Source organism: Myodes glareolus, chromosome 1, assembly GCF_982192425.1.
Source record: "Myodes glareolus chromosome 1, mMyoGla1.1, whole genome shotgun sequence".
Taxonomy (NCBI): domain Eukaryota; kingdom Metazoa; phylum Chordata; class Mammalia; order Rodentia; family Cricetidae; genus Myodes; species Myodes glareolus.
The window spans coordinates 22,764,585-22,782,987 of NC_142026.1; the positions used below are offsets into that span (position 1 = coordinate 22,764,585).

The window sequence follows — 18,403 nt, forward strand, 5'->3', positions numbered from 1 at the left end:
GATCCTCTTGCCTCCACCCCCTTCAACAAGTCCTACCAGTTTGTGCCACCACAGCTGGTGCCTTTCAGATTTTTTTTAAATCATAGCTTGAAATGGTAATAATAAAATTTATTTTGCACTGACTTTGTGCTTTCTACCATTTTATGCATTTTTAATACATTCATGAACATGATAGCGTGACACAAATGAGGATCCGCTTGTGAAAAAGACCTGTTGTCAGAGATGATGGGAACTCCCCTAAAAAGAAGACAGTATTTAAGGGGAGGTTTTAAAGAAGATATCACTTAGTCTCTTTATTTTGTACTAATTTTGAAGCTCACACTTCTAGCACCTAGTTCTAAGGTCAACTCTTTCAGTAACTATGACAACTAACTTTAACTTCTGGTCACCTTGCCATCTGCTAGCTTTCTTGACCCTAAGGTTACCATTTTCCCTTCAATAATATTTGTAGATATATATTCCAATTTGATCATCTGTAAACAGAGACTATGTTTCTGTTTCCTGGCTACCCGGAGAGAAGTATGGCCTCCATTAGCAATATTATTTTGCTTATTTATTCAGGTTCTTTGTTGGTTCCCAACCATGTCAATTGTCTTTTCTAACAACCTTCTCTTTATTATCCTGAACCCATATCGTGACAGACCTACTAGCAAGTCACTTCTGTGCCTTTGGGTAGCTTTCTCCTTTCCCTGTCCGGGGCTCAGGGATGCTCACCTAAGTCTAAGCTTCCATGGAGCTATCCACCTACCATGCCTCCCAGATGTTGTGAAGGGAACTGAAGGTGTTAAGGCAGAAAAGGGAAAATGATGGAATCTGAGAAGGGGGAAAGTTGCTTGCATTAGCTTTAAAGAAGGACTTAAGTAGAGTTTGTTCACGGGGCTCCAAGACAAGACAAATGGAAAAGGCATAAATAATGAAGGGAAAGGACCCCAAAAGCACACTAGGCTGGAATCAGAGTGGAGGTAAAACTACTTAGAAGCTGCCCAGGTCCATAAGAGAAACATTAAGGCTTTGTAACCAACAGTGTATGCCAAAGCCACACAGTACTACACAAAGAATATTTCCAGTACTGCAAGCATAGGAACGTAAGCTCATGATGATGGTCACTGACACAGGAGATAAAGACACAAAGACAAATTCTTCATGAAACACAGAAAGCCCTCTGTAGGACATCTCAATGGTCACGGATATATGAGTTTTGGGTTTCTGGGTCAGTCAAAAGAACTGGGCTGGAAATCTGGACCTGGAACTCCTATGTAAGCCGTGATGCACAGATGTGTTGTTTCGAATAGAATGGTTCCCATAGACTCATGTTTGAACACTGTTGCTCAGTCTGTAGAACTGCTTGGGAAGGATTAGAAGGTGTGGAGTTATTGGAGGAGTTGTACCACTGGGGGCAGGTTTTGAGTTTTCAAAAGACTGGAGCGTTTCCCACTGTACTCTGCCTCCTGTTTGAAGATCAAGATGAAAGCTCTCTTCATGGCTGCATGCCTTTCTCCACCATCATAGACTCTAACCCTTTGAAACTGTAAGCCCAATTAAATGCTTTCTTTTATATGTTTCCTTGGTAGTGGTGTTTCGTCACAGCAGTAGAAATGATAAATAATGCAAGAGAGAAGAGAGTCAGTATAGGTTTCTGTGAAATAGCAACATGCAGCGAACAGAGAGAGGCCAAAGCAGTTAGCAAAGAGACTGGGTAAAGCCCGGGAACTAGAAAAGAGCTGATGAGACTGGAAAAGAGAGACTTTGAATGAGAAAGGTGGGGGAGACAATGGAACAATGTGGAAGGGGAGGGAAATATTGGGGGGTGAAAGGACACAATGATGAATGGGTGGGATGCTGATGGGGGTGTCTGGGAGAATGAACCAAACAAAGTGTGTATGAAAGCAACATGAGTCTGTTAGTTTGTAAGCCAACTAAAATCAGCACAGAATATTCAAAATAAAAATAGAGAGTGGAAAATGGAGAGATATGTTTCTTCCCTCCCTTCCTTTTTATCTTTCCTCCATCCTCCCTTTTCCCTGCCCTTTCTTCCCTTTTACAGTGTGGAGGGTCAAACCTATGACTTCATATGTGTCAGATAAATGCTATACCATTAACCTCATACCACAACTCTGAAAAGTCAAAACAAAATATGATTAAAAAGTATTAAATGCTGCCAAAATATCATAGAAACAAGTAGTCAAGATAGAAAGGATGTTTAACTAGAAAAGTGTTAAGATCATCAAAAGTTAAGGGACAGGGGTGCAGGCTAGTGCTGATTTAGTATGTGCACAGCCCTGGGATGAAAAAAGGAAATGTCTTAAATTAGGTAAAATATGTGTATATAATTTTATACACATTTAATTTACATAGATACACGAATGGATAATTAAATATACTAAATAAATGAATATAATTAAATATACTTAAATATTTAAGTGATAATTAAAGTAGATATGTGTATGTGATTTTGTAGCTATGCAGTTAAGTAGGAGTTCTAAAAAATTGTCAACAAATAGAATTTTACTTTTGTCTGCCAATATTCTGTGAACAAGAAGGCTGTACAGAGTCCCACATCCCAATTAATGCATAGTGTTGCAGGCTCATGCAGTGCGTCCTGTTAAATATCCTCCGGCCTTTGAGGTCTATTGCATGACTAGCTTGTAACAGAGGTACCGTTCAGTCATTTAATGATAGTGAACTTTCTCACTGTTAGAGATGGTTCCTAATTAAAATAAAGTTCAACATAGTCTCTTTTGAGGCTGCAGAGGCAGCTTAGACAGTAAAAAGCTTGCTGTGTGACTGTGAGGACCTGAGTTCAGATCCTTATTTTTATTTATTTATTTATTTTTTATTTTTTATATGTGACTGTTCTGTTGAACTTGTCCATATTGGGTTTCATGGTCTAAGTTGATAAGGGCAAATGATCCTTATTACCCACCCAGCATTGAGGACTACATTCCACACATGTGCATGAATCCTCACATAAACATGTACACAATACCCCCCCCACACACAGACAATTTTGCTTACTTAAATGTAATTATTGAGTAGAATCTTTATTTTAGTAATTTTATTTAGTTTAGAAAAACTCTTCATGGTAGTTGTAGTGTGCTAAGAAGTTGAAAATGCAAAAATAGAGATTAGTGTAGGTACACAAATACTTTGAAGTTCAAGAAATTGAAATCACTGTTTTTTTTTCCTGAATTGTTGCATTTTGACCTTCATTCCCATTTGTTGAATGGAAATAAATTACCTCCATTAATAACTCATCAGAAATTACAGCTCCTATGGGATTTGTTTATTTTTCCATTCTGTGTTCATAGTGAAAATGCCAAACCTTACTTTTTGAATGGCTGTCATTACAGGATGGATTTGTTTAACAAAAACATCTTCAGAGCCTGGCACATAAGCTGTAGGCTACTGAGGTTTAGGCTAATGAATTACTTTTGAAAATTCAGGGAAAGGAAAATTTAACTGTAGCTACTATGAAACAGCTGTATTAGTTCAGATTGCTGGAGTTTGACAGAAATAGCTTATACTGTGAAACCATCAGCTAGGATTTGGTGTTCTATTTGATTGACTGAAAAATTACACACTGTCAAAGTCTGCTTCTTTGCCATAAAAGAAGTCTTCATTGAGCCTGTGGATACTCGTGTATGACATGCAGCAGTTAGCTCTCTCGGAACATGGAGAACGGCTCTTCAAAACATGCTCATCACAATTAAGAATGACGAGGTCCAAGAGCGCCATTAGTGGAAGCACGCCACTGGATAAACCCGAGCTTTTCCCGAACAATCTCACTCAAGTATTTGAAAAGTAATACTTTTTCAAGTATTTAAAAATACTTGAATCTATTGTAAGGTTACTTAGAAACAACTCAGAAGCTCAAAACCAACTTAACTAACCCCTTGGCCTGAGAGACAGGAAGGGACATGGAAAAGCCACTCTCAGGGGCTGAAGGGATGACTCACTGTCTAAGAGCACTGGCTTCTCTTGCAGATGGCTCAAGGCACACATTCACACACGCGTGCAAAACTAACGAACACACATGAGCTGAAATGGAATAAAGTCAAATAAAAATAAAATTGTTTCTAAAAGAATATTCTGTTGAGACTTGAACAAATAAAGCCATGAAGCTTCTGAACATGATCCACATGGAAGGTGTCAGATGCCTTTGGCACTGGAAAGAAAAGCCCATTGTCTCTGGGAGCTTGCTTGAGGTTCACCAGAGGAACACAGCTACTAGCGTGTCCCTGGTATCTTTCTGTCGTGAAAGGCTGTGCCCTTTAACCAAGTATGCAGCTTTCAGGAGAGACACGCATTGAGTGGTGGGGGACACTAGAGATATCTGCCTAGCCAGGCAGATCATTCAAATCAATGCTGGTGATCAATGGGGAGTGGGCGGAGAAGAACGACAAATATTACCATAGTCCCATCGCCCTCAATCCCAAAATAAGCCCCTTTTCTTTGACTTTTGGTTTCCAAAATGGATTTTTAAATTGCACTTAAGAATAGGTTGGATGGAAAACATAGATTTAAAATATTTATATTTTTAGTGTAGATCAATGTATGAAATGATAAAGCCCATTTATTTTTATATAGTGTGCTGACTAAGTGGCTTTACAATTTGGATCAAGTTTTCGTAAATTTCCAAATGGTTACAAGGACAAAGATTTGGGGCACTGTGTTTGGCTTTCTGTTCAACACAAAAGCATGGTTTGTTCCCTTCTCATATCTTTTTCCACAAGGGAAGTGCAGCTCTCCGATGTCATGCCTATCGGCCCCCCTATAACTCCTATTTCACAGTCTCAGGACCATCACACACAGCGGGCTGATTCCCTCTCAGTGTTTTAACCCACATTTCTCTGGTGTATCTCTCTTCCAACAGCAATTCTTTCCTAGCTTTTCGTTGGTGACTTTACTAAGTCCCCTTCTCTATGCATGCAGAAATTGTTAGATGACCCCTCCCAGGTCAGTGTCTAAACTAGATCTCCAGACCTATAGCTACATCCATAATCATCTCTTTGAGCTGAATAAATGTTACACTGCACCAAGAACCCAGAACTTTCCATAGGTTACCTATTTGAATGGTTGCTGTTACCCCCCCCCCCAACCCCTGTTTACACAGAAGAGGCTGAGGTCAGACACCTGAGCACATGGCACAATTCCTAAGCTGAGAAACTAGGGAATTAGATCCAAGGTGTCCATTTCAATAGATTCTCCTCATCAGATAGAATGTACAAAGTATGGATCTATCCTGTTACTACTGTAGTAGGTAGGGGGCTTAAAGAGGACAGAGGTGTCAAGGACAAAAGGTTAGGAAGTCTCTGGAAGAGTCGGTCAATCCTGCAACCCACTGTGTCCCAACTCCCTCAAGGAAGCAGGTGTAGGACTGGGTAGAGCCAAGCAAGTGAACATTGCCGCGCCTGCCTTTGAAAGCACATACGGCTTGTGTATCATGAACACGAAAATAAAGCTTCTTTTCTGGGTGGAATACGGCAGCTGAGGCTGAATAGATGCCAGAAAAGAAGCATTGTAAGGAACTGAGGGGAAACACCCCAGATCGTTGACTGCGGTTTGTGCCGATGGCGGGGGTGGGGGCATGACTTCTCTCTGCAGTTCCACATCTAATCTTCTTTTTGCATGCATTTGCAATCAGTCTAAAATGCTCCACTATTATGTTCCTACTAAAAGGAGATTCTCAAGAGAGTTCCCTTAGTATGAATGAAATTCTGGGTGGGTTTGGGGTCCTATGTATTAGGTGTTTGTGAGTGCCATGAAGTGCCCTCGTGATACCCGCCATTGCGCAGAACATCCACTCTTTTACTCAATGTTTATCTAATATTTCTTTACTTGGTTCATTATTTAGTCTTGTGTTAAGCAGGAATATGATGAACCCCTAGAGTCGATTTGTTAGCTGACTTTCCTTCAAGTGACAGCAAAACACAAATATCAGGTTAGAGCCGTCTGGAGTCAGGCATGGTGGTTTGCGCCAGGCATTCCAAGCACCTGGAGAAGTTGAGCCGGGATGACCGCGGTTTTCACGCTAGCTGGAGCTTCTCAGTAATATCCTTATCTCATAAAACCAAAGGCTATTGATATGGCTCACGGGAAGAGCACTTGCCTAGCGCTGGTAAGGCCCTGAGTCCTACCCTCAACACCACTGCCAATAATTCTATCTTCACTCTCACTAGAGAGATACAGACAATCCTGGAGGAAACCACTACACTGGCTTTGTACAAACAATTCCAGAACACTGTCCCTTTGTTGCTTCTTCAATGTCTACGTTAAAAGGAAACTTTTATAGCCGTATATGAAAAAATCATTTTCAGAACTTGTGTGCCTTTGCAACATGAGACGTACTGGCAAATAGACTCTTTGTACGCGACACGCTAAATCCTGGGATTAGCAGGAGTAGCAAAGGCTGGGCTAGAATGGAAAGGCATGAGCTCACTGGTCGTATGATAGAATGAGAGGGAAACTTACGTTGGTTACGGGATCGTTTTCATTCTCTGTAACACATCCCTGAAGATTTAAGTTGAGAGCTCTACAGATGATCATGATCCTCTTGGCAGCTTTCTCTTCAAAGGGTTTGATAACACACTCTTGTTCAAAAAAGTCCCTTTTCTGAAGCTTCAGGGTCTAAAAAAAGTGTTTGAAAGTTGTAGTTAGCCAACACTCATCATGAAAAGAGAAATTTTAAATTAAAATCGACAATAATAGGGGTCAAGTTCATCTTTGCTCAGGATCCCAACTTACATCTATATCTGGATCCAGGGAGAACAGATTGAGCCTGTCCATGTTTCGCGTTGTTTTGACAGTGTCTTCTGTTTCTGTGAGGTACTGAGGAGAGACCCGTGTTAGTCCCTGGCATCTAAACCTCCCCATGTAGCCCCAGACACAACTACAGAGGCCAAGAAACAGTCCCTTAGTTTTATTACTGTTAAGTCATCCATCAACACCAAGGAAATCTTATAAAAACAGGTTCTTATTTTCAAGGGTTGTGTCAGGTTAAGCAAAGCTCTAAGATTGATAAAGAATTCTAGATCGGCCTTTTAGTCTAAATCTTAAAGGAAAGCATCAGTACTTTTTCCATGAAAGAAAAATATTTGTGCAAATACAGAGTCAACTTCATTACTTTTGCAAAGTCAGGATGTAGGCTGTTCTCTGAAGAATCTGTTTCCTCCAGCGTACATTCACAAGTCAGAGAATTATCCAAAGGATCTTGAAAAGACAGACCAACACAGATTATTTAATAATATGGGCCACGGTTTTCTGCATCTATAGAAACATTGGGTTAGATTCATAAGAGGTTAGATTCAAGAGGGCTTCTTATGAAGCCAAGCTTTCCTTTTGTCCTGTCTACAATACAATCAGGGGCTGGAAATAAAACTTCCTGACAATCATTTTAGGATTCCACAATCCTTGCTATGATGCCTTGCTATCATCCTGTATCACCAAGGACTTTGGATATTTACAGTGCTAACAGGATATATAGGTTGCCTTGGCTTCCTTAACTAATGGACAACAAAATTTTCTCAGATATATATTTTTCTAATTTTCATTCTTGGGTGTATACGTTTGTGTGTGCCTGCACATGTGTTTATGTATGCATATGTTTATATGTGCCTGCACATGTGTTTATGTGTGTATATGTTTGTGTGTGCCTGCACATGTGTTTATGATGTATAGGCCAGAGGTCAATACCTATTGTTTTTCTCAGTGGCCTTCTATATAATTTTTTATTGATCCATTTTTATTTGCTAATTTCAGATATGCATGTAACATGTTCTGATTATCCTCCCGCTCTCTCTCTCTCTTATCTTGGGTCCCATTGCTGTCACATCCCCTTTACACAGTCCCTTACACAGATTCATGAGGTTTTGTTTTGTGACCCATTCAGGGCCATCTGTGACTAGAAATATCTGTTGGTGACTGCCCACCTTATTTTATGAGACAGCTTCTCTCGCTGAACTCAGAGCTCACTGATGGAAAGACAGGCTGTCCAGCAAGCTCCAGGCATACCCCTGTCTCTGCTTTCCTAGCACGTGGTTTTTAGGTACACACTGCTGCATTCAGCTTTTACAGGGGTGCTGATATCTGAATCCACACCAACACATTTATATGGCAAGGACTTTAGTGACTGAACTAATCTTCCAGGTATTTTTTTTTTTTGGTCTTAAAAAAACATCATGACATATGACTTTGGAACTTTCACGTATCTGATACATGACAATCTGAAGGTCTCAAGACTGTCAAAACAGCCTGAATCACAGATGCCTTGTAACTAAGATAAAGTAAAACATGTTTCTTCTTACAGATACTATATCATACTTATTAAATGCAATATAATGCCCAAATCCAAAATGTACCTTCTGTAAGATCTTCCCATCAGAAATGTGTATAATTTTGGTGTTATTGGGTCATGAGTCCCAACATTGTCTGTTGGGTTATAGCCTTCCAGTCAATGCAAAATTGCCCCAATATGTGGCAGCTGTGATGATCCATTAAAAGGTAAAGATCTGAAGTGAATCTTGAGTATGTAGCTCAAGGACGGATGAGCCCAGTCAGACAGACAGCTACTACACACATTTACAGTGAACTAAGCACGCAGCTCAACACTTGTCCAGAGCAGGGAGATGATTTCTTGCGCTCTTACCCAGCCCCAGCTCGGTAAGCTCCGCGCTCTTCCTTCCCTGGAGTGGTCCCTCTGGACTGATCTGTAGGATGCGATTGAGGGTGTGGATCCACTCGTCCATATCGGACTCTGTTTCAGCTGCCAGTACAAAGTAGGTCAGGTCGTTCATTTTCAACTCAAAGGCGTATTTCCTCAGCCTGTTATTCTGTGGTTTCAAAAGAAAGAACAAAACAATAAACCATGAGGCACAGTGATGTGGTCTTGGGATTCCAAAGCCTTTCCATCCAGGTGGGCGACAAAAAGAAAATCTTAGAGAACACAACAGCGCTTTAGATAAGTCTAGTCATTTGGTTGTTTTTTTTCCTTCAGAACTGTACTGAAAATATTTTATATATCTTTTAATTGATTGGATGGCTATAATGGCAGTTTGTTTGTGATCTAACAAATAAAACTTGCCTGAAGATCTGAGTGCAAAGGTAGCCTTCCTGGTCAGCCAGGCCAGGAAGTGGTGGCACACACCTTGAATCCCAACAGTCAAACTAGTTAGCCATAGAGGCTGGGCAGTGGTGGTGCATGCCTTTAATCCCATCATCACATTCATGATACAGAGTCACACCTTTTCTAAGTACAAGAGATTACACAGTGAGGTCGCACGTAAGCCTTGAGCTGATGCACAGTCATGACATGACGGAGAAGGAAAGCTGCAATGAGGTTTACTGTGGTTCTTAGCATGAGCAAATGCTCTTCTGTCAAGTCTCCTGAGGATCTCATTGCTTCTCCCTCTGTACCATTGTCTAGGATTATGTTTGTTTTGTAATGTCTCACTCACAGGCCTGGCTCTTGAACGATTCACAAGTCCCACGCGCAGAAGCTCACACTTTACCTTTGTCATTTAGTGCAGTGATGGTTTACTGCCACAAGGTAGGGCTCTGCTATGTTGGCACTCTGTACTGGGCAAAGCTCTACTTCGTCTCCGGGCTTGCAGAATGGGAGAGATAAATGTTAAACACCTAGCCCTGGAAATATTCAATTGGAAAATACGCCTACTGAAATTTCACATAAATGTTTTGAAAAGAGATACTACATTCTGTAAGGACACAGACTAGAATTGTGCGGACAAAATAAAGTAATTATTAAGATTTGCATTTTGATAGCCATTCAATTAAGATGGGAAGAAAAACAGACAGGCAACAGCCTCAAACTTGGTATTTAAAGGGAATGTCTAGGGAGCTTAAGAATGCAAAGCCCTAGATGCTCTACATGGCAGGGGTGGGCAGACTCCCTCCATCCACCCCCATGGTGCCCTTCGGGTAAACTGTGATACAGGAGGCAGAACACTGCCAGAGACTCTCACGAAGCAGAGGCTCTGCAGGCAAAGACAATGGGGCAAGAAAGCAGGTTTCCTGTTAAGGTTCTGCTTTTTCACATGACAAGAGAAATAGAACTGGACACCCAGGAAAAAGCTAGGGGTGTCCAGAGGATGGGGCATAACTTCTGTTTAGATGTTATCAAGATTTGAATATAGCACAATGCAAACAAATCTTAGTGTTGTTTGGAGATTCATGCGGAATCTATTGGCTAACCCAAGGCTGGAAATAACATGGACTAGCAGTAAAAACGACAGCAAAAGCTTCTTCGGGGCCAGAATGAAAAGTGGGTCCATCCTCAATTTGCTTTGAAATCCAGTGTTAGCAGTAAAGTTTGGGTTTCTAAACTGCATTCTGTATTTCACATGAGTTAAGCATGGTCGTCAATGTTTTAATAATTTAAAAGCATCACTAAAAAATATGTATCTTTTAAAAAAATTCAGCAAAGTATAAGAAGCTCTTGTGTCTCCAAACAGGACATTTATAAATAAAATGGACATTGTGTTTGTGCTTCCGAGGGACAGAGCTCTCTGTAGTGTGTAACAGCTAATGGGGAGGGTGGAGGCAAAGCTGGAAAGATGCCTATCCTGGGAATGCTTTCTGATCTCACTCTCTGTACTGCCAAAGAGAGCCACAGATAGGGAAAAACAAACATGGGAAGCCAGTAAGATACTTGAATAATCCCGACATGAAATTACTGTCATTGAAATAGTAACCAAGAGGTAATGACAATTTTTATACTCTCTCAATTTCCTTCCTTTTACTTCGTTGATGTATGGCTTTGCCCGGTCCAGAGCGCATGCCTTCATAAACAGCAGGGAATGCAGCATGCTCTAGGGCTCTGCAATGTGCTTGGTGAATGGTGATAGCCAACCAGAGCGCATTAAAGCATCCCAATTACACAGACTGTAAGAAAAGTACGAATATCAACGGAGGACTCAAGGATAAAGAGGAGATTGCCCAAACCAATTGCTCCATCATATCTGCTATGACACTAGAATTGTTTATGGAATTTTATAGAAAGCGAAAGACAATGATCAAACACATGACATCCCATCCAGGCTCATGATGCTGGTGGCTCCCACCCACCTCATCTTTTATCTGTTAATCCAGTAAACAAAAAGTTCTCAAGTACTTCCTTTGTGTCAACTACACAACATTAGCAAATATCCTGGCAAAGTGCTTTCTCCCATTGAACTCGCATTCTACATTTCCTGCCTTCTTTCTTTCCTCCCTCCCTTCCTTCCTTCCCTACTTTTCTTCCATGTGTGTTTGTGTATGTTATGTACATGCTTGTGTGTGAAAGAGAGTGCATGTGCACGTATGTGCATGTATGTAGAGGCCAGAGGTGAATGTCTGTGTCTTATATTGTTCTCTATTTCCTTTTTTGAGTTAGGCTCTCTAATTGGATTTGGAAACCATCCTCTCAGCTAGGATGGCTGGATAATGAGCTCCAAGGATCTGCCTACCTCCACCTTGCAGACTGAGGATTACAGATGCATGCTGCTTCATCCAACTTTAAATGGGTTTCTGGAAATCTTCACTCAGGACTTCAAATTTTTTCAGCAATCGCTGGCTGAGCTATCTCCCCAGACTCCTAAACTTAACTTTTATTGGGTATCAATAAACAAATAGGCAGAAATATGTGTGAATAGAATATAATGCACAATAATACAGTATCATTTATATTATAATAAAGCATTATGCATTGATAAATGTAATTTCATTGCTGCAAGCATTGTGAAGACGGGGTTTGAGGTTGTTACTCATGTCTTATCTGCATATTCCACTTCCTTTTCTGTGTATTCTCCACATAGTCTGGAAGCTCTTTGAAGACAGAAGCCACACTTCTTTCTATATCTGCCTTTTCCAATGATCTGTGCACAAAGAAACTTTCTAAGTATGTATGTACTTGCAGAGATGCACCCTAAATCTCACTGCTGGAATCTGCTCATGAGCATATATTGTGCGTTTCTTTGATCACACTGCTTATATAGGATGATGTATATAAGTGGGGATGCTCATTTTTGTGTTGTAAATATAACATTTCCATGGATGGACATCTTTATATAACACTGGATAATCCTCTACCTCATATCTAATTTCACCACTTATTAGTTCTGTGATTTGGTAAAGCCACATTGGCTCTTGGTTTTATTTTGATAAATAGGGCAGTAATAATATATATTCCATCAACTATCTCAAATAATATATTAAATGTATAAAGTTGTAAATACTTTTCTGGATGTTACTATAATCGAAAATAAAAATATTCAGAGCCAGAATTTGTTATTGGGAAGTGTGCGGGCCATATATGACTTCTAGATCCATTTATTTTTTAAAATTATACTCTTCCCATATGACTACTTTTAGATGGGCATGCATGCTGCATTTTTCTACTGTTTAAGGTACCCCTGCATCTCATACTTAGCCCCAGTGAGTTGTCTAATATGTTTTAATTTCTAGCCTTTCAAAGATAGCCTCCTGTGTTTAACTAAAGATTCCATATCCATGTACTGGCAGGTGTGGCCCCACCACCAACATGGGTTGCTGTGATAAGATTAGCACTGTTGAGAAGAAAACTCAAACAAACGGGATTCTTGAGCCATTTATTTGCTTCCACGGTGGCAAGACCTGAAACGTAGGAATGAACGGAGGGATAGATGAGTAAACAACTGAATGAATGACTGAAAAAAATGAAGGACAAAGATTGGGTAATCTAGACATAAATATTACTTAGTCCCAGCATAAACCCGAGCCAGCGAAAGTGGAAGAATCTGCTCCAGATTTGCCTATATTACAGGTTTAATGCTGTTTGTTAATAGTCTTTAAAAAAAAAGAGAAAGAGAAAACAAAGAAGCATGGTTAGGTTTTTTGTTTGTTTGTTTGCTTTGTTATCAAGACTCAAGAACTTGCCATTCACAAACATCAGTTAAGGCTTCTGAAAAAGAATTGACATTTCCCTCTCTTTGAGGTCACCCTTGTAATGTGTGTCTCTTAATTCTAATATTTATTCTTGGGAAGAAAATAATGGTATAGATTGCGAGACAAACTAAAATGCAATGTTCACTGAAAGGTTTTTATAAACTCCCAAAGAATCTTAGAAGTTAGGTAGCTTTTACTGAGACAAAGATTTTGTTCTTTTCTTTTTAATTCAAGAAAGCTGGCAAGGATCCCTGGCAAAACAGATCTGACTCATCCCAGTTATTCATTTGTTCTGTGCTTTTGTGTACGTGTGATTCACCTTCAGGCACTAAATGTGCTGGAGATCTTATTAGACTGATGGTTAAAATTCACAGGCTTTCTCTTGCAGTCTCCTTGTCAGGTATAAAAAGGTGTAAGTGAGAAAGAGCTGTAATGTAAGAGCAGGGACTAGTGTCCCTGACGTGTGTGAACCCCCAAAGAGAATGACCTTAATTAACTGGAGGACCCTGCATAAACAAAGAAGATAATGGGAGAGGTCTGAGAAAGATCGGGGTTATTGAAAGAGTCCATGAACTCTTCAAAAGACACATGTTTAAAATCCATCTTGATGAATCGTAAAGATCCAAATACTCTATCCTCTGTGCTGGCAACCCAGAAGATCTTAGAGTGAGGTAGACAGACAGATCAGTTTTGAGATGTTTGGAGCTAAGAGAGTTATCACTCTTTTGCATTCCTAGAACCGCCCACCTACAGCCATTCATCTCCATTTCTCCTTTGGGATGTTGATTAACAGTGAGTCTGTTGTTCTGATGTCATAGTGAGCATGCTCTGACGTCACAGTGAGCACGTAGCTCTGATGTCACAATGAGCATGTGGCTCTGGTGTCACAGTGAGCATGTAGCTCTGATGTCTAACAGGGAAATGAGTTTCCCATGCTTCAACACAGTTTCAAGCATAATATAAGCACCGAATAAGGAATGAATGAATGAGTTCGTGGATAAAGATATGGGTTAATTGACATATTTAAGGATCGGCTTGAAGAAGGCAAATCATAGTTTACTCGGACATTTTTCAATAGACTATCTTTCTTTCAAAGTTGTCAACTATACCGGGGCGATCAGGGAAGCAGGGTGAGGACGCATTATCACCTAGATCCTTCCTAAGTCTGCACATCTACTTCAGTTTTGTGGATGAGAAACCTAAGGTCAGAGGTTGAGTGACTCTCTCAGAAGGCTCAGGAGGTCAACAGGAAACTAGGATCTGAATGCTAACCTGAAGGAACCCTAAATGTCTGCTGGCTGGCCCTGTCAGGTTCTTCCTAAGACAATGCTGTAAAAAAAAGACTGAAACAAAGTCTAAATCAGAGACAGTGAACACAGGGGCCTCGGGGAGACCCATGAGAACCCAATCTGGTAGAATGGCATTGAATATAAGCTACCTCCCTGCAAGCTTAATGCGTAAAAAAGAACGCGTCAGGACTTTCTGGAATGACTCACCAAAGAAAACAAAAAAGAAAAAAATTACAAGTTCAGCTCAGCGTAAATATAAAATGTAATCACCGATCTCCAAAGTATTGTTAAGGATTTGCTACAGACTTTAAGGCCAGAGATTCTGCCTAGCGACCATCAATAGAAGGCCACCCACCCTACATTATGATGCTCATTATCCTTTCCATATGGAAAGCTGGCATCTGCATTGAAATGCAGTTAGCTTTCCCTTCTAGCAGGGTACTCAGCAACACTTAATTAATTACGAAAGTTCAGCCTTATTACTTCCTGGAAGCGTTCCAGATTTTAACAGATGAAGTGCCCGGAAATAGTTTAGGACTGAGAGACAGTAGGCAACTCTGTTTTGCATCTATGGATATAAGGGCCCTGCATAATAGCTCCGGATGTAAATTCAGCTATGAAATTACAATCTCTGTGAGTGTCTGGGGTGTGCCTATTACAGAAACTGTCTCTCCAGGGTCCAGAGTCTTGTTGTGAAAAATGAGGGGCGATCGCTACAGTACTTGATTGTTTCAGCTTTTAAGAAAAAATGAATATAGATTCATAGGAGTGAAGAATGAAAGGACGCCCAATACCCATGGAATGGGAGACATCCATGGAATTTTTCTTCTTCCACTTGATATATTAGTTCATGACCAGTGCAATACTAAGTAAGATAATCTGAAGATTAAGAACTTCCAGAACAGCTCCTCTCTGTAAACTCCAGGCAGTCAAAAGAATCCTTGTCTTTAAAGAAAATCTCCACTTCAGAGAAAGGTGCTGTGCTTATACACTGAACTGATTATCTGGTTAGAAAGGGAAGAGCATTTATGAAGTATATATTTTAAGCCGTGTGACTGATGTGTCTCCCCCATGAATTTCATCAATTCAGTCATTTTCTAGGCTGTAGATTGGATAAGGGGTTGTTTCCTTCTTTTCCTTGATACAGCTCAGACTAGCTTATACTTCAGACTTAGTGTTTGCTGATCCTACCCAGTCTTTATTCCATGGATCCTTTAGTCTCCTCTCTGTTTATTTCTTTTTAGTTATTTTTGTCTCTTTCCAAAATGCCTCTTTTCAAATATCAATACTCCTTTTCAATATCAGGACACACGTTTCTTCCATCTACTTATCTCTCTTTTTTGGGATGTTTCTTATTGAAGAAAATTGCCAACTGATTCCGCTGTTTTCTTGTTTATTTCCTGTTTTTTGTTGTTTTTTTCTATTGAAAGTTTTGTGGACATATGGATCTAGACTGCGCGTTTATCAACAAGTTCCCAGAGTCTAGAACATTCTTGACTTATACAGATATATTGTAAGTATTTGTTGCACGTGTCACGCAGCAAAAGTAAAGCCACCATTGGGAAGAGGGATTTCACTGACCTGTACCACACCTGTGCAGGAATCCAAAAAGATGCAGCCTTTGGGCTCTTTGGAGATCTTTTCATCTTTGTAAAAGTTCATAATGTAGGAGTTATCTGGCAGCTGAGTCAGCTGGAAGTAGCGCTTTTTGAATGACTAAATAAAAGATAGAAGGAGAGAGTTTGAATTTCATTATTCTGCTACTCATGAGAAGGACAAGTCTTCAGGGTCCTTTAGACGGGCAGTGCTCTAAGGGCGAATCAATCCCACACCAGTTATGTTTTAAAGGGGCATTTATTTTGGGGGGTAAACTTACATGCACATAAATTGTCAGGAAAGGAGCCTAGTCGCTGGAGCAGGAGCCGGAACCAAGCGCCAGAACCAAGCACCGGAACCAAGAGGCCGAGCCGAGGCTTGCCGCTCTTCTTTTAAAGAGAAATATACCACTCCCCAGTGGGCTGATATTTCAGCGGTTATTGGCTGAGGGAGCGGAAGGCGCTCCGCAGCATTGTGGGCTTGTGCTTCAGCGACTATTGGCTGAAGCAGCGGAAGGTACTCCCGCAGCAGTGCTCTAGAGCAGAGACTGACTTCTATATAAATGAAATATTATAGAAAGTGTGAACACTATGCAAATGGCCCCTCTCCATGCTGTGACCCAAGAAGGTATGCGAAGAAAGGGGACAGAGCAGGGATTTTGTGTTCTTACCCGGACAGTGACAGTGTTGTTCACAGTGCTGTTAAAATTCCCCTTATAAAGCCAGCCAGACTTGAACACACCAGTGCCTCCGGCTCCCCCACCGCCCTTGGAAGATGAGTGGGATGTGGTATCCTGCAAAGAAAGCCATCATTAGCATTGCCTCGTGGAGCCCGGATCTTAGACACTGCACTTAAAAATGAGACTCCCTTTCCCTCTTGACTCATCTGCAGTAATCATGCTCAGTGTCAAAACAAACATGATTCATTTTGCCTAAAAGCCCCAACACAACCAGCCCCTCCTGCTCACTGAAAACAGATGGCGAAGAAGCCAGTGCAGGCAGGAACTAATGGCCCCCATGTTTTAAACTTGTCATTCAAAACCATCACTTACTTCATCCTTATCAGCGTCTTCATGGTCAACCTCAAAGGAATGTGAAGGAAGTTTCTCTGGCTTGTGTTCTGCTCTGATATTTCAAAAAAAAAAAAAAAAAAAGTTCGGTTTGTTATCTTGGTTTTTATTTTTTGCTGTTCCCAAGATCACAATGGTTTCACTAACTTTGTTTCAATTTTTTATGCTCTGCAACTTTAAAAATCTGGGGGAGGGGGTTCTTTGTCTCTGAGAAGAGTTAACTTTTCCCTTACACCACTGTATCCTATCTCTACTAAGAACATATTTTAAATTGTGGAGTCATTATTGACATAAATTTGGGCATATCTTTTTGTATTGAAGGACAGCAAAGAGGGCAGATGGAAATCTTAAGAGTTTTGTCTTCTCCTGCACTCTGAAGAAGAATATTAAGCAAAGTCACCTTTATGAGCTTTTCTGGGTCACCTGTATATGACATGGCCAACACTGCAGGATGGTTGTCTCAGCAGCCTCAGGCTTAGAAGGAATTGATTCCTGAGAAGCAGCCAGTGTTTTGACCCTCAGGTTGTGTCATGCCCCTGTGGTAGCTCTTCAGAAGGCCACCCAAATGGGGCAGTGTTGCCTGTACATCACAAAAGCTGCAGTTTCAGCTGTGGCGTGATTGGGCATCCTGGAGGAGCAAGTGGGCACACCTAGCTTTCTATGTACGCAGTAAAATAAGTCTGAAGTCAGTTTCCCTTGGTGCAGGTCTGTCTCATAATGAATGGCTGGAAGAAGCCAGACTCTCCACTTCCAGTTTAGACTTTTCTCAAAAGTCAGCCCTCTGCCTTTATGCCTTTATGTAAGGCATAAAGTTTCATATGCAGACATTTCACGCACTGTTTTAAGATGGCACAGTCTGTGGAATCTGAATCTGACTGAGAAAAGAAGACCAGAGGAGAATTAGATGACCCCACCAAACCCGTTCCTGAGCTGACAGTGCTCTGGAGAGAAACAGAGAGAGATAAGGGTTTCTATACTTAAGTTCCTGCTATGCCTTCCCAGAGGATGCTCCCTCAATGGATCATTCCTCTAAAGGACATCCCAGTGCCCACTTCGCAGTGCACCATGGGAAGTTACAGCACAGAAGAAAATCCTGTTCATTGTTAAGCATTGTCCATTTTTTAACAGATTGCCAAGAACTAGGAAATGTTTGCATCCTTCACCATTGCCTATCCCTAGACAATTCCATCACTGGGTCCTCCTGAAAGGCACTGTGATGAACACAGGACTTGAGAGTCAGGGCTAAGAATGCAATGTGAAGTTTCCTGTTGCTTTCACTTCAATTTTCTTCTCTATTTTTCTTTGTTTGTCATCTTGGTAAAATCTCAAGACCTACTCATCAGTACTTGTCTTTCTCAACAGTTAAAGGTGTTGTAGAAAGTGTTATTTCAAGACTAACCCCTTGGGCTAGGTGATTGTCTAGCGGGAGAGTGCTTGCTGGGCAAGTATGAGGACCTGCGTCCAATCACCTGCACTGATGTAAAAGCCAGAAGTTCCTAGGAGTTGATTGCCAGTCACTGTGGCTAAAATGTGA

The 18,403-nt window shown here is 40.8% G+C and overlaps 1 protein-coding gene across 7 annotated transcripts in view; it reads right to left on the reverse strand.

The window, feature by feature from the left end:
* Positions 1-18,403, reverse strand: part of Dock10 (dedicator of cytokinesis 10) — a 261,047-nt gene that overhangs the window by 87,550 nt on the left and 155,094 nt on the right. For all 7 annotated transcript variants that reach the window (XM_085697762.2, XM_085697760.2, XM_085697753.2 and 4 more), the window contains exons 5-11: positions 16,852-16,924; positions 16,471-16,593; positions 15,786-15,920; positions 8,645-8,828; positions 7,124-7,209; positions 6,745-6,828; positions 6,472-6,627 (exon numbers count right to left, since the gene is read on the reverse strand). In XM_085697762.2, the coding sequence (XP_085553888.2) occupies positions 6,472-6,627; positions 6,745-6,828; positions 7,124-7,209; positions 8,645-8,828; positions 15,786-15,920; positions 16,471-16,593; positions 16,852-16,924 (841 nt within the window). The remainder of the gene's footprint in view (positions 1-6,471; positions 6,628-6,744; positions 6,829-7,123; positions 7,210-8,644; positions 8,829-15,785; positions 15,921-16,470; positions 16,594-16,851; positions 16,925-18,403) is intronic.